Source organism: Ceratosolen solmsi, unplaced genomic scaffold (genome assembly GCF_000503995.2).
Source record: "Ceratosolen solmsi marchali unplaced genomic scaffold, CerSol_1.0 scaffold30, whole genome shotgun sequence".
NCBI classification, from domain to species: domain Eukaryota; kingdom Metazoa; phylum Arthropoda; class Insecta; order Hymenoptera; family Agaonidae; genus Ceratosolen; species Ceratosolen solmsi.
In genome coordinates, this window is record NW_011948421.1 from 7,603,396 (window position 1) to 7,621,080 (window position 17,685).

General features: G+C 22.4%; 1 protein-coding gene across 1 annotated transcript in view; it reads right to left on the reverse strand.

Annotated features, from left to right (window-relative positions):
* Positions 1-2,467: 2,467 nt before the first annotated feature.
* The window catches only part of LOC105361694 (uncharacterized), a 31,951-nt gene continuing 16,733 nt past the window's right edge, over positions 2,468-17,685 (reverse strand). Inside the window, exons 5-7 of the mRNA XM_011498946.1 lie at positions 4,378-4,563; positions 3,572-3,956; positions 2,468-2,789 (exon numbers count right to left, since the gene is read on the reverse strand). Coding sequence (XP_011497248.1) covers positions 2,468-2,789; positions 3,572-3,956; positions 4,378-4,563 — 893 coding nt within the window. The remainder of the gene's footprint in view (positions 2,790-3,571; positions 3,957-4,377; positions 4,564-17,685) is intronic.

Here is a 17,685-nt window from a genome sequence, read left to right on the forward strand (position 1 = left end):
ACTATAGACATATCAGGTTTAATGAACCTTTATTTTTGCTTTTTTAATTAATTATGTCATTTTATATTTATTAGCTCTCTCTTTTTTATCTAGATTTACGATTTAAGAATAAAATATATTTTTTTATAATTAAAATTATTTTAAACCTTGCGTCAGTAAATTAAAAAAAATAATTTTATACATTAGATAAAAAATGTTAAATAATATAATTCACTTCATAATAACTCTATATATACCAATAATATAGACCAATATAAGCAATATGCTTATATAAATCATAACTTTAAATGTATTGAAGTGCGAAATAAAATTATTAATTAACTTAGATTTATTTAGAATTAATTATAAAATTATATATATTTACATCTAATAAAAAATTAATCAAACCATAAAAATAATTAATATAAAAATAACTTAGAAAACTAGATACCAAAATTTTGAAAGCAAATTTTATAATTTTGAAAATAATTATTACTTATATATATATTTTTTTTTTTTTGATTATGTAAAGAAAGTAGAAGGTGTATAAGTAATGAAATAAATAATATTTATTCGATATATCCTTTATTAAATAATAGATCAGTAGATGATCCCTCTAACTTATATCTTAATTAGCATTCATAAATTTTTAGTTTTCTTATATATTAGAATCATGATTTAAATTGTATGTATCTTTATTCAATTTTCTTTTATAAATTAAGAATGTATTTGAAACCAAGTTCCATTTTTATTATTACTTATTTATTGCCATTTTATATATTAGTTATTATTGAAATATTTTTAATTGAAAAATTCTTAATATACAATATTCTTACTATATTTTCTCTTTTTTAAGGATTTTTATATAAATATATATATATATATATATATATATAAATTCAATGATTGCTCATTTTTGCAAATGTGAATCTATTTTTTATACTCTACTAAACTGTTATGTTTTTATTTCTCAAAAAGTTAGTCGATAAGTAAGTCATTTTTACTAATATAATTAATTAGAAATAAACTTTTAGACACCTAACTAAATATTATGAATTAGACAAAAAAAATGTTCGAACCATTTATATATAAAAATGTCTTCAAATAGATTTTATTATATGATATTTTTCTACAATATAGTTTATAGTATATTTACTTAAATAAAAAATGACTACATTTTATTATTTCTTCGAAGAATTGAGTTTATTAATTCATAATATCGCAACTAAATTTCGTATTTACAAAGATATAGCATTATAATTTAAAAATAAAATAATGTATAATAATAAATAATTTCTATAAATAACTAAATTTTATCTTAAATTAATTTAAAAAATAAAAATGTATTATATCAAAATATGTACAAAAATTTTCCCAATATAATTTATTTATGTTAATTATTTATATTAAAAACATTAATTCATATTAATATTTGTAAAGCTTTGTATGAATTTATATTTTTACTTTATAGTATATAAATATTATTTTTTCATAAATTTTATGCACAGATTTCATATAAACTATATTAATCAATCAGTAATTATTAATAAATACTAATTTAAAGTATAGAAAATGTAATATCGTTTTTTCATTTTATTTTATATTTTATTCAATATTTTTCGAAACAAGGGTTACATTTTGGCATTATAACATATATAAATATCATTAATTTTTAATGAAAAAATATCTTAAAAGAAACAGATTATAATACTTTTTTTAGAATAGCTCATTATAGTTGTTTTTCCTACATGAAAGAAATATAGAAAACAACCATTTTTTATATTATTAACTTAAAGTATCGTTTTTGGTTCAATGATCAAGCTGATATTTTTATTTAAATACCATTATAAAATATTTAAACAAATAAAACAACTTTAATTAAATCAACAATAATTTTGAGATTTGAATGAAACGTAAAATCGTTTAATTAATTTCTTAATATTGTAAGTTGGATAAATTATTCTTATTATTTAATGGGTTCAATCATAAATATTAATTTATAGTTAAAATTTGCTGATGTATATATCTACATTTACAAAATTTAATTTTTATTGTCTTTTATTTCCTTTTAAAAATTATAAAAAGAAATTTTAAATAATTATTTTATTATTTTTCAGAGGACGGTTTAAAAGTCATAGATAGCTCACATTATTTCTTTATAAAAAAAACCAATCTTTATTATATAATATTAATGGAATTAATACCTTAATCCACATACATATAATATTAGTATTATTTCCATATATTTTTAGTTTTTCTGAATAAATCTTCGAAATATTTAACACTAAAATGTGTGAATATTTGTATTTAAAAACGTAAAAATTGAAAAACATTTTTTCTTTTTTGGTATTATTAAAACATTACTAATTGTAAATGTAATAGGAAAACGTAATTCACGTTTTAAAATTAAAATTAATTAATGAATCATACTAGAACGCCAAAAATAAAAATAATTTATACATAACATATATAATCTGTGATGCTCTTGTTAATAGGGTCTCCAGACTTGTCTAGGCTTTGGACTTCTGTCCTTCCTGTGCCTAGTTGCTTGTCTTTCTGCTATTTCAACTTCTTCTTCCTTCCGTTTTGTTGTTGTCAAATCCTGACCGACGTTCTCTTTATTTTGATGTTGAGTTCTGGTTTTCTTGCTCAAATCAACTGTGCCTTCCATTCGAATTTTCACATTCAAATCACACTGATTGATTTGATCTTGATGATTCAACTGTGTGATATAACCGTAATCGTTACCATTTTCCAGACTTGGTCGCAGACGACCCATAGTCTCTTCTTGGAAACATTCGTTGTCGTTTCTAACATTTTTAGAATTGAAATGTTATGTTAAATATTAATAAGTGTTTATACAAAATGATATTTTAATATGTAAATATATTAAATAATTGAGAAAATAAATTTATCTTCTAATATATGTTATTGGATGAATAACAATTTATTATTTGTGGTAGGAAAATTATACTACCTCACGCAATTGGAAAGCTTCAAAAAAATAGTTGTAAATATTTTATAATACGTTGATATTATTAATTTTATAATTTTATTTAAAATTTGTAAAAATATTAAAAATGTGCTGGATAAATTTTAAAATAGTTCAAAATTAAGATTGAATAAGTAAATGGAATAAATTGAAAATTATAAATATATTAAATATGCTAATTACTTAAGATATTGTAATTATATTGAATATTATTAAATTAGAATTAAATTGAATATTTTACATTTTATTTAAAAATTATTTTATGTTTTATTATATTATTTTGGAAACTATTCTTTTAATAGTTTAAATAAAAAAAATAATTGAAATCTAAATTACACAATATTAATCCTATTAAATGATATTAAATTACTTACAAATATTAAGATTATTTGTTCAATTTTATCTTTATAGTTAACATCAAATACTTAAAGTAATTTATTTGTTTACTTCGATAGAAAATTAGATTTAAATCGTCAATCAGTTATTCAAACAATTTCAAAAATTTTAAAAACATCGATATTAAATTCTGCAACTAATCATTTTATTGTATATCAATAATTTTACAATAAACAATAACTGAAGAAAAAAATTCGATAATACCTGACAGGCGATATTCTTAGACTATCCTGTTCCAAGGACTCCTCGCTCTGTGAGCAGTGTTCGATCTTAGGTCGAGGACCCTCACTATCATCTACTTCTATGCTGCCATCGAGACTGTCCAAATCTCGGGAAGTTTCCTCCTTATACTTAGATTTGTCTTCGGGGCTATTGCTATTATCGCGTAGTTTACGGAGGTCCTCGAGACGTGATAGATCGGGTTTCTGTAGACGCTGTTGGGCCATATGTAAAGCTAGTGCATGCCATTCTGGCTCTAATATGTATTGCTGGGTATGATATATTGGATTATATAACCATGAAGATTGTGGTAGAAGTGGTGCCAGTATAGAGCTAAATAGGGAATTCGATGTGCCTAGAAGATGAAGGCCTGTGTGATTGACAAGAAATATTGAATATAAATTATGTTTTATTTTTATTGCATTTTAAAATGTTAAATTGTAAAGTTAATATTTATTTTATGTCAAATTACTTCAATATATATTGAACTATCAACTTTGAATTTTAAATTAAAATTTAAAAAATAAGTATTTAGTCCTTATTACAACTAATATTTATATAGTTACATATTATATTGATTAGTTTGAAATGCTAATATAGAATTATATACCCCCTATAATATACATACGTAGCGTATATATATTAATATTATTTTTAAATATATCATTTGCAGCAATAACTACAAATACATTCACTAATACACGTATTTCACAAAAAAATATTAGAAAGTGATTAAATTTGAAAAGATATAAATATGAGAAATTATAGCAAAAATATAATAAAATGCTTACCTTGAAAGTACGAATGGTGATCGGATGGATTGGCATTATTTGTCGTTGTCGTCGTTGATTCAATAGTCGTTGGTGTCGATGTGCTTATAGTTACTGGTAATCCTAGACCAATATTTTCAGTGGACGGAACAGGAGCTACTTCTTGAATAGAAACGCTAATCGTTCCGAGCTCTGCCGTAGATGAGCCTTAAATCGATTAATCATTCCGTTAGATTACATAAGCAACATTAAACAATTTTTTAAATTTAGAATTTCAGTTAATAATGCTATAACTTTCTTTAATTTTTATTTAAAATTTTAGTGATAACTATATTAAGGACTTGACAACAAAGAAGCAGGAAGAAATGTATTAGTAATTCTAAAAAATGCTTTTTCTTTCATACCAATTTTTCTGTACAAATACAAAAGTAATTTGATTAAAGAGTTCTGATTTGAAACTGATAATGAAAAGTGGTAGTTTTTATTAAAATTTGTTTACTGTTGATTGTGGTGGATAATCTCGGCAGTCTTTGCTCAATGACTTTATGGAAAGGGTTGAAGGCAGAGGCAACAACGGCGGCAGCAGACGTTACCGCTGCTGCTCCCCCGACCGCTGAAGACTGTGGCTGAGAGTGTGAATGATGACTCGGAGGTCGTTGCAGGCAATGTGGCGGCAGACTCCCGCGATGTAAACCACCCCAACTCTGTGTCGTCGCTACTCCTTGATCCAAACCCAGATATTGCATACCTATAAAGACATTATCTTTCTTTTCATCTATAATATATCTTTCTTATTCCATATTCATTTCATCATTTACTTTATTACATAAATATTAAATTCTGAAGTTTCGAATTTTACATAAAGAGACGTATTTTAAAAATTATATTATAACTAATTATAAATCTGACTTAAAGATTATAAATATATGTATTTTATATTATTTAATAACATACTTTGATAAATAAACTTTCATTCAATCTATATAAATATATTATATACTTATATTTTTGAAAATAATTTATATTTGTTGACTAATAATTTAAGTGATATTTAATTTCATTGAAATTATATAAGATATAAAAATATAAATATAATTAAATAAAAACAGTTTGAAATTTTATAGATATACTATAGAATAAAAATAGGAAGAGAAAAAAATCCACGAAAAAGTTGAAAGAGGGACAGAAGTAAATAGAAAAAGGAACGAGGATTTTAAAATCAATACGAGAGAATTGAAGATCATGAGACCAACAATCAATTAATCGACGTAACATCTAAATGTCTAAGTAAATATATTTATAATTTCATCTTTACTTTAACAGATTATATCATCGTCCATACAGAGTATTTAGACAATAAACTAAGTGTTGTAAATTTGATTATATCAGGTAAAAAAATTTGTTTCGAAGCAAATATAGTCTGCCACATAACGAACATTAAAATATACAGTATAACTAAGTAAAAAAAAAAAATAAATAACTAGGAAATATTTGAAAAAATTTTTATAATAGTACATTTTTGAAATAGTATTTATTAATTCAATTCAATTTATATGATTTATTATTATATTACTTCTTGTTTAATAATCTTATTAAGTGTTTTCTTCTCTCTATTAAATTTTTGTCGTAGAACTCACAAAATGTTTAATTTCTATACACATTTTTATAAAATCAATTATTTTGTGATTTTATTACTATTAGATTACTTTTATAATCTTTATTATTTATATAGGTTATTATATTATAAATGAAAACACATTATTAAGATTTAGTACATATTAAGAATATATTAAGAATTTATATAATTTAAGTAAAAATAAATAGTAATAACTTAAAGAAAACTCTAGAAATCACTGAAATAATATTTAGTATTTATTATATGCAACAATTGAGATATATGTTTTAATAAACGAATTTTTAAATCAGTTTTTCCTAATAATAAAATACTAATAACAATTTTAATATTATTTAGTAATGGTTTATTCAATAAATAATGTATTTTAATTTAAATAGATTAACAAAAAACGTTTTGAAATGTTCTAAATACTATTCAATCACTTCAAAATTACAACATTTGCTTAAAATGTTTATATTTCTTTTTCATAAAATTTGTCTAAAATAGAAGAAGGATAAATATTTAAAATTAACTTGTTACTTTGGAAATCTCAACCTCAACCGAAAAGAAACTCAAAATATAGAATGATGAAAGAAAATAATTTAAAAAAATTTCAATTATTATTTTAATTAATTATTGATTTAATTGCTGAAATATAATAAGGAAAAAGAGTTAAAATAACAAAGTTATCAAGTATATCAAATTTATGAAAAATTGAAAGAAAGAAATTATAGACCGGAAGAATCAAATATTGGAGATAATAAATGAATTTAAAAAAATGTCTCGTTCAGGAGAAATTACAGGTAAGAAAAAATAAAAGATTAAGTAAATGAAGTACGCAGAGAAAGAGCAGAAGTCGAAAATAAAGAGCATCGAAGCGACAAAGTAGTAGTAGAAAAAAAGAGAGGTGCAATGGAGAGAGTTGTGAGCTTAATACATATAAAGAACTGAAGGTTTAGTTAAAGAAAGATAGAATATAACTAGTAGATAGTAGTAGCGAAACAGATAAAAAAAATAGTTTGCCAACAGTGGGGCGCTTTAGAGTTAAGGGGGACTGCAAGCTTTTAGGGCTTTGGAGGGGTAAAATGGATAGGGAAAAATATAGTGAGTCGAGGTGGGGATGGCCGTGGAGTCACTGGTGCATGGGCGTGGCGGACGGAGATTGCGGCATGCCGGATTGGTTGCCCACAAAACCCTTTAGCGGGGTCGATGGTGGCAACGGCGATGGGATGAGAGAGAAAAAATATTGTCGAGAGAGATGGAAATATTAAGAACAGCAGTACAGGCGAGTAATACTCTTTAAGTATGAGCAGAAATTGTAACAAAACAAGTATAGTTTTCTTCATCCGCAATACTACTAATCATAGTAGTTACAGACAGTAGTTTCTGTCGACTTTACTTCATACGGAAACTAACAACAATAAAAGACACAAAAAAAAGAGTGAGAAAGACAGAGTGAAAAAATATAATTTAAAGTTGAAAAAGCATAAAGAAAAGGCACCAAGAATTTTCAGGTGATTTTCATCTTTCTAGCGAGCAAGCAAGAAAGTAGGTAATAAATAGGAATAAATAGCAACGAACTTTATTTACTAAAATATTTATGAAGTTTCTTTATACCTATAATTATTATATTTTATACCTATAATTAGTATATTTTATACCTATAATTAGTATATTTTATACCTATAGTTAGTTAATAGTCTTTAACACTATACTATACTCCATATATTCAAAATAATATTTGGATGTAGATGATACATTTCCTTTTCAGAGTATTAATTAATGGTTTATTTTTCTTTAGATTTATATTTTGATTTTTATAGCGCATGTAAAATAATTATAAAAAATGTACATTTTGAATTTGACTAATAATTTCATATCATTTTTCTATTTTATTCTTAAAAATGATTATATAAAAATTTATTTTAAATTATAAATATTATTTTATTTATATGTCAGTTAGTTTTTATTTCGTATAATTTATCAAATTTAAGAACTTATATTTTTTATTTATGCTAATAATAATAAATGTCTATTCATTATAATATTATTTATATAGTTAAATTAATTAGGTATGTTTGATTAATTTAAGAATTTTAGAAAAATTTACCAATTATATGTTAAAACAAAATATTATAATTAGTACTTTTAAAAATATTTTATAATGTAATAATTTTAAATTAAATAGAACTTATTATTATACAGAAAGAAAGTATAATTTAAAATATTAAGAATTTTATCATTTTCTATGTGGATCCAAAATTTCATATCCTAATTATTTTTATAAACATTAAATATAAATTTTAATGTTCATTATAATTGATAATTATATTCATTGAATATCATTTTTTATACATAAACTATGTTTTCGAATTAGATCTTTATTAAAATTTTATTTAACCATATATCCTAATATTCTATTTCTATTCATATCCTAATTATTTTTATAAACATTAAATATAAATTTTAATGTTCATTATAATTGACAATTATATGCATTGAAATCATTTTTTGTACATAAACTATATTTTCGAATTAGATCTTTATTAAATTTTTATTTAACCATATATTTATTTTTTACCAATGTTAGAGTTGGAAGGAAACAAAAAAAGTGATAATGAGAGAAAGTCAGAGGAAGAAGGAAAATATTTTCAATTTAATAAACCCTTGAATACCACGCGGTCCCCCTTTAGGTCTTCCTATGCTACCGCTTTGGACAGGGGCGATAATTCCGAAAACAAATGAAGACTAATGAGGGGAGGTCTGATGTTGCTACTGCTCCCGCCGATGCTCTCGTTGCACGTAAAGTGGCAAAACAAGGATGGAAAAAGGAGAGGAAGAGAAAGTGAGGGAGAAAGGGTTTTCAGAGCACCCTTTCAAGGAGTCTGAGAAATGTTGAGCTTAAACGACGGAGGGCCTTTACGTCAAGAAGAGAGAAAGAGACAGAAAGAGGCTAAAAGAGAAAGGGAACGAAGAAAAGAGAGAAGAAAGAAGATTCTAGAGAAGAAAATCCTGGTAACCCCTAGTGACTGTGAATTTAAGGGATGATGTATTTTCACGGGTCTGCAAGGACGCGTTGATGTCCTTTGTGACAAATCGGGAAGTAGCTCATGATTTTGGCGTTCTTTTAGCATAGTGTTATTTTTTATGTATTTATTGACCATGTTGCTAGTATAAATTAAATTTCCAAATGAAATAATACTAGGATAATTGAAGCTATCTTTGGGAACTTCTCAACTTTAAAACTCAAAATAACTTTAAAAGAAATAAAAATAATATATTTTTCATATATATATATATTTATTTATTTATTTATTTAGTAAATAACTTTTATAAATTATTAACATTATCCATTTTTATTTTATAAAAGGAAAAAAACTTCAATATTTCTATAATATTTCAAAAATATTTGTAATATAATTAATTATACATTCATTTAAATATTTAGGTAAAGTCTTCGTCTCGTTAGAAGTGTAAGCTAGCTTTGTAAATCGTGAATTTTAAAAATTTTATTTTTTAAAGATAATCTAAAGCGCTTGAAGTTAAAGAGGCATTAGGAAGTAAAGCCTAGTAAACTTGGGGATAAGTAAAGAGTAGAGCTGTTCGTCCGGTTAGCGTGAGATACATAATAAATTAATTCGCCCATCTTTCCTCTCGCCCATTTTACCTATTCAGATCTATGCAAAGCAGGCGTTAGAAAGCTCTTCTGCCTGCTTTAGATGACTTAACCCTTACCCTCTTTGAATCGCGCATTCCCTTACTTTCATGCTAAATCTGTTTTTCTTTCTATGTTAAGTTTTTTTCACATCTATTTTCTTAATATTACCTCTAATTTTTAATTTGTTTGTTTCCTTAAACTACTTTTAAATGTTTATATTTTATGTATATTTTATGAAATTAAATTAAAATATATAAGGTAATAATTTAAATTAGTTTTGTAATAGTTACATTTTAAATTTTAAATTACTTATTCTAGACTGCAATTAAAATGTATTTTTATAATGGTATACTATCTATTTTTTAACCTTTCGTTATCTTTTTTAAATATTCATCTACATTTTAATGTAATATAATATATTATTACAATTTAATTTATTAAATTAGTTATTAATTTATTAAAAATTATCCGAAAAATAAATATTTTGATATAAGATTCGTTGGACTACTTTTCTTAAATATATTAAATGAAGGGAAAATAGTATTTATATTTTTTATACTAAAGTAGAAAAATGTTCCGAGTAATTTTTTTCATGTTCATAATAAAAGATCTGAAATATTTATTCTTAACCATTTCAATTATATTCCCTTTAATAATTGAGTCCCTTTTCTCTTTGCACATCGCCTTTCAAAGAATGTACAAGCAGAAGGCGCTCAGCGCCTTGCTAGTAACAGCAGATGCCACGCATTTAACTCGGCCAAGTTTCCCACCTATACCTCGCTCTTTTACTTACCTTCGATCTCATTATTGCTTTCCAGTCCCAATATGTTAAAATTACTAAAAATAAAATATATACATACTTGTATTGTATATTTGTATTGTAAATACATTCATAATTGTAAAGTTTTACTTTTAATTTACTATAAATTATTTATACTATATCTACGTTTAAATAATGTACATCGTAACTGAACTTTACATAGAACTTCAAATATCATAAGCGGTAAATATGAAGTGCTAGTTATTTTTATATCTTAAATACTTTAAATTTCAACAAACCATACTATTCTACCTGGTTGTTTAAAATATAATATTATTTATCTAAATAAAAACATTATCTGAAATGCATTAATATTTTTATTGATTTTTAAACATTAGTAATTCTGAAAAATAATTAAAATATTGTATTTAAGAAAAAAAAGTTTTAAATCTTCATTGTACTATACGCCAGAAAAATCTATAATTTATTTTCACAATTATTCAGTTTTAAAAATATTTATTTTCCATGTGAAAGATTTTTAATGTAACAATTCATAGCAATTTATAAATAATGTAAATCTTTTTTTAGAATACTAAGAAGATATACTATTTTTTTATGATTTAACGATTATCAAATTTATCTTATATACTTATCTTATATACTTATTTATCTAACAATATAAAATTTTAGCTACTTATATAAACAAAATTATAATATTAGAAAAAAAAAATTCTTACTAGAATTTTAATAATAATCAGAAAAATATTAATTAATAGTAAAATTATTTTAGACAAATATAAGCAATAACTATTAAAGTGTGTATAAATGTATATACATGTTCCGTTTGAATATATATTTTTCATTCCCTTTTTCAGTGCACATACGTGAGCATATGTTTGATTCTTTTTTATTTTATACTTAAATTAAATAATTAATAAAAATTTTATTATTTTATTATAATCTGCAGTTTTTTTGCGTAAATAATTTTATTTTATAAAATATTTATTCGATCATAATTTGATTTATTTTTTAATTAAGTATATTAATCGCGGTATGATGAATTTATAAAATTTAGTATAATTTCAGATATCTCATTTTCAAAAATAAAAAAAATATTAATGAAAATAGAAATTAATAGCTGATATTTTGATATATTCTATTTATAAAAGGATTCTATATAAATTTAATAACTTATTTAAAAAAATAGTTTTCTATGAAGTTATGTTTAACTATCTACAATAATAAAATCTTTTTATTACTATCATGTGATAAATACATTATATTTAAGAATAATATTGCATTTTGATGTAATTAAATTCATTAGCCATAAACTTATATTCAATATTTTATCAGTGTCATTGAAATATTATTATTGAATATTTACAGTATTTCTTCAAATGCAATTTGTACAATTTAAAATATTTATGGAAGTTTAATTGATGCTTGCCTCCCTAAATATGAACTAACAGTATTATAATAAATAAATTCTGTTTTTTAAGGAAGCAGGTCAACATAAAGGGCTATGTAGAAAATACTTATCGTGTTTTTGCGTTAAAAAGAATATCATAGTTTAAGGAAATCAAATCATTATATATTATCCAATTTTATGTAAAAATATTTTGGGAAATATCGAAACTACTTCTTATTATTTTAAAATAAATAAATGGTATAAATGCTCTTAAGTTGCTGTAAAAAATAGAATTAAAAAAAAATACTATAGAATATTATCAAATAAGAAGTATTTTCATTTATAGAGAAAAATGTAATATTCTTGATTATACATTTTAAAATATGTAATTGTCAGATTTATATTTTTTAAAAATAAGAAATTTAATTAGCATTATCAACTATCAGATTAACATTTGAGAAACTAATAAAATAAGTAAAAATAATCAGAATTTTGATCATCCTTTAAATTATTATTTAAATAATTATTTGTATTAAATTTATTACTGAATAATTGCTTATTATCGCTAATTGCAATTATTAAAAAATATATGTTTCAGATTTGTATTTCAAGTTTATATTGAATTTCATAATATATTAAGGAATATTTATTAAATTAGAATAGTTGCAATCTGACTATGGTTAATGAAAAAGGATGTATTAAAAGTCAAGATAAAAAAATCAAGGTAAAATCCAGAATTCAGTGATTGAAGACAACAGTTTTAAACTCCATAAGAAGAAAAAGATAACCAGAAAAAGACAACCGTAACAGAACTACTAACAATTGTTTCCCAAATGAGGTAATAGCCACCTTATTGAAATGGGGGTCGCGATTTTTCCAAAATTTTGGAGGTAGTTAAGTGACATGGAAGTACAAAGGCAATGAAAAAAAAGAGAGAAACCAAATGGATAGAGGCAAAAGCATAGCCTGCCAAGTCAATACTTATCCTACTCTTATTAACTCGAATCTCGTACTGTTAGATATTTTTAATCCCCTCAAACTAACGAAACAAGAAAAAAGTGGAGAAAGTAGCTTTTGTTGTTTAGAATTAAATGAAAAAAAAACAGCAACGGATAAACTTTATATAAAATTGGAAATTACTAAAAAGTAATAAATACTATAAATGTGAGATTAAAAATAATTATAACACATAAGATAAAAATAATTTCAAAAATACCAAATTTATGAAAGTTGAAAAAAGATAAATATATTAGAAAGTATAACTTTAAAATATATTTAATTAATCCGATAAGAAGAAATAAATATAAATTGAAAAGGATATTATAAGAAGGAAATGATATACATTTAAGGTAAATGAATGAACTATATACTTTGAAATTTACTTTCCTTTCAACTTCCACACAACTTATTACTTATCTTAACCAATATATTTCATAAATTTATTCTACTGACTTGGACTGATTTTAATCAAATTAATAAAAAATATTATCTTTTTTAATTGATATACTTTATTAATTTTTATAAACAATTCAATTTAATAAAATAAAATTTACTGAAACATAATTATTCAAACCGTCTATAATAGAATAAAAAATAAAAGCCAAATACTTATTACGAAATACATTAAAATTCTATTAGAAGAATCTATAATAGGAAGAAGAATTAGTAAGAATTCATTGATTATTTATTATTATTATTATATATTTATTATTATTATTAAATTTATTAATTTATTATAACTTATTTTTATGAAATTTTGATTTATATATTAAAATAATATATCTATTATATAATTAATCTAATAATTATGACAACATATTGTAGAAAAAATTTTATGAAATAAATATTAGTATTTTTATAATTTATTCTTAAAAGCGATCATTTGAAATATAGTTTCACATCTTTAATTTTTATATACTTGTCTTTTATTGACAAACTTTATTCATACCAGTTATAAAATAATTTAATGTTGAAAATTTGAATTATTCATCACAATTTATTTTTGATTGGTGATGTTATATATTAACAATTCTTTGTATTATATTTTAATAAATTTATATTTTCAAAAGTTTCAAATTAGAGAAATGTATAAACTTTATTTTATTCTTATTTGAATTATTTCAGTAATATTATTACATAAATCAATAGTCCTAATTAAATCAATTTCTTAACATATAATTTAAGTAATAAAAAATAAACTCAGATATTACTAAATTAATATTTAGTATATATGTATTTATTAATCGAAAGAAATTATCTATTTATTAAATTACGTATAGAAGTAACATTTATTTATTATAGTATGTATAGAAGTAAAATATCTAATTTTGAATCATTTATAACAATTGAAGCATAAAGTTTAATTAATAATATATTTACACGATGAAAAATTAAAAAAATATAATAATATAAATTTAAAAAGAAATATATTTGTAAATTAATAAATTGTATGCGGTATTTTTTTAAAATTTTTTTTAATATTTTTTCTGTAATAAAATGAAAATTTCATAAGATTATTAACTCAAAAATTTGAACTCAAATTTTTATCAACAAATATTTTTTAAATATGTTTTTTTATTATATTATTTATAATATATACATAAATATAAATTTCATTTGTTAACTGTATCTATTAAATTATAATATAAAATAATATAATATAATATGATATAAAATTAAATAATATAATATTAGATAATACATTATAAAACAATGTGATATAATATGTTAGAATTTAAACAAAATTAATGTAAATGCCAATTAAAAATGCTAAATAATTTATTCAATATAAGCATCATTATATTAAAATTCTCAAAGTGTTCATCCATATATGCGATTATTTACTCTTAGAATTTACCTTGAATTTTCAAAAATATCAAAAACTTACGTAATTATTTATCATTTTTAATGTACGTAGCAATTGAATAATTTCTATATTAAATTATTCACAATTCAATATTGGATGAGTTAATTAAATTCGTATGTAATAAAGTTTAAACTAATTGAATGTAAACTTCATGTTTATAATAAGGATGCAAAGGACAACATATTTTGTACAATATTTTTATTCTTCCTTTAGTCGATTTTCCCAGTTTAGACCAATGTAGAAGATTTTATCGGACAATGAAATTGAAAATGATCGATAACAAGGGTACGCGTTTTCTCATCGTCCTCTCATGAAAGATAAAAAAATATAATGTTGTAAGAAATACAAGAAAGAAGCAAGATAGCTTAAGCTATTCAAGAAGTAAAAAGATCATGAGTTGAGTTTCGAGTGAAACAGGACGAAAGATGAGGGAGCCGTGAAATTCGACTCCGTCGATCCGGTACGACCATGGTGAGCTCGAAAGGCTCTATGTACGCCTTAGGTGGAATGAGCGAAATTTAATAACATCTCCCTAGTTACACCTCAATGGACACCTTAACAACCCCTGATGCTAGAGTGCCAGTATCCCGGGATATCTGCGTCTTCCTTTCGTCTTGCTCTATCCACCCGCGCCTCTCACTTAACGTTGTTTCCTGTACTTTCTCACCCTTTTTAAACTGCTTTTTTTTCTAAGTTCAATTTAGTATTTGTGGTATATTTCTTTGCTTAACAAATTTTTTACCTTTTTTTAAATATAATTTATCATTAACAAAATTTTGTCTCAAATGTTAATAACATTTATACAAAGATACCGGTCAGGATTTGCGCTAAAAATGTTTAAATAATCAAATTAATAATTGTTTTATGCAAATCAACAATTTATACAAAACTATTAACAAAGCTTAAATATTAATTGGCCAATAACCAATGCTAGCAATGCTAAACTAAACAGAAGTGCAATCTATAAACTGCTTCTTGGTAAATATTGGATAATATATGCCGTAAAGAACATAGATGATATGGCTCCGAAATCAACTAGAAATGGGATACCATTGTATAAGAGAAATAAATCAATTTATTTCTTATACAATGGTATTCCATTTCCAACTAATAGAAATTCGGTTATAACACTATTAACCACCTTATACTTATTAATTGCTCTAATTTACAAAACCTGAATTTTATCATATTTTTTAAATATTATTCACATACTATATTAAAGATTACTAAGTTTTATAATAAGTAGATAAATAATTAAGTGAAAAAAATGTTAAAAATATAAAATTTTAAAAAATAAAGAAAATTAAATAATAACTAAATAAATGAAAAATATTTTTTGATGAAAATAAATTAAATTATACATAATACTGTAAGTATAATAACATATCAAATATGAAAGTAAATAATAAGAACAAGTACAGTAAAATAAAGTAAATTAGATCCATAATGTTTAATAAATTTGTGTAAAAACAGAACTTCATACAGAAGTTGAATGATTATTTAATTCTTACTAAAACAAAAATATTTGAAAAAGAAGTAACGATGACCCAGTTGGTTATATTTGTGTTTGCTTATTACTTAAGAAAATATTTAAAACATTAATATGAATTAATAATATAAAAACAATAATATGAAAGATTAAACAAAATAATAAATAGAATAAAATCAAAAAGAAAATAAATTAAAGAAATAAATTATGAGAGGGTGGGAGGAAAAAGTATGGCTGAGTGAAGTGCTGTTAAGCCGCTTATCATATCGAAGCAATAAATTATTGGTGCAACAGTATCAATACTAAATCATCTTCTTCTATCTACTCTCTTCAATTCCTTTATTTATAAATATAGTCGTATTATGCATTATGTATTATGTATAGGCATTATTATGTATGTACATATTATGTGAATGCTATCTAGATCTGATTGAGGAATAGCATATTTGCCTTAGTATAGTATCTTGAACAAAATTCAATTATATCCGATTATGTACACGTATAAATGTTTATTTTCTTGAATACACTTAATATGAATTTTAAATATATATTTGTCTATACTGAAACTTGAAAATTATTAAACAATAACATTTATTTTTATTATTTTTATTATTTTTAATAAAAGTTTTGAAACTTTAAAAAAAGGTAAGTACTTTATTTTATACAGTATGTTATTTAATATGGTTATGTATATTGAAAGATAATTTTAATAGTTCATCTATTAAAAATAATAATTCTAACTACACAATTATTTCACAACAAAAGCGACAGTTTAAAACATTATTTTAAACATAATTATTTAAGTAAAAGTATTTGCTTCATTAATATTATGGATTAATTGATTTAAAAAGAAATAAACATATGGTTATATAAAACAATTTCATAATTTTACTTTAAATATATTTTATAAATTATTGACTGCCTCTTTAAATGTTCATAGTTAATATATCGTTGTATTACATTATGAAAAATAGTACAATTAAATTTATTATTCGTAATTTAAAGAAATAAAATATTTGTTTTTTAATAAAAAAATATTTTATAAGTTGTAAAATTATAAAATATAATGTATTTATTTATTGTTTATATATTTTCATTAAAAAATATTAATAATTAATTAATTAAAATAAATTAATAAATATTAAAATAATTTCAATTTAAATAAACATTTCTATTATTTGCATATCTAATATATAATATTTCTGTTATTTCTTTATTAATTATTTTAAAACAAATAAGTGCTTAGAAGCTCATTTTATCAGTAGTATCTCTTGCTATATTGTTATTGTTGACTTAGTCAATTCGATATTTTTTTATTTAAAAATATCGTTAAAAAGGCTGTTTACATGCATACTTACATTTTATATTTTTGTACAGAAAATATATAATTTAACTAAATAAAGAATGGTACAACGAATATTTGATATTATGAACATTATTAGATCTCATTTATCAGATTACATTAATGTAATAAAATATACAACACAAAAAGTTAACAAGGTTCTATTTCTATGGTTTTGTTAAATATTCTCT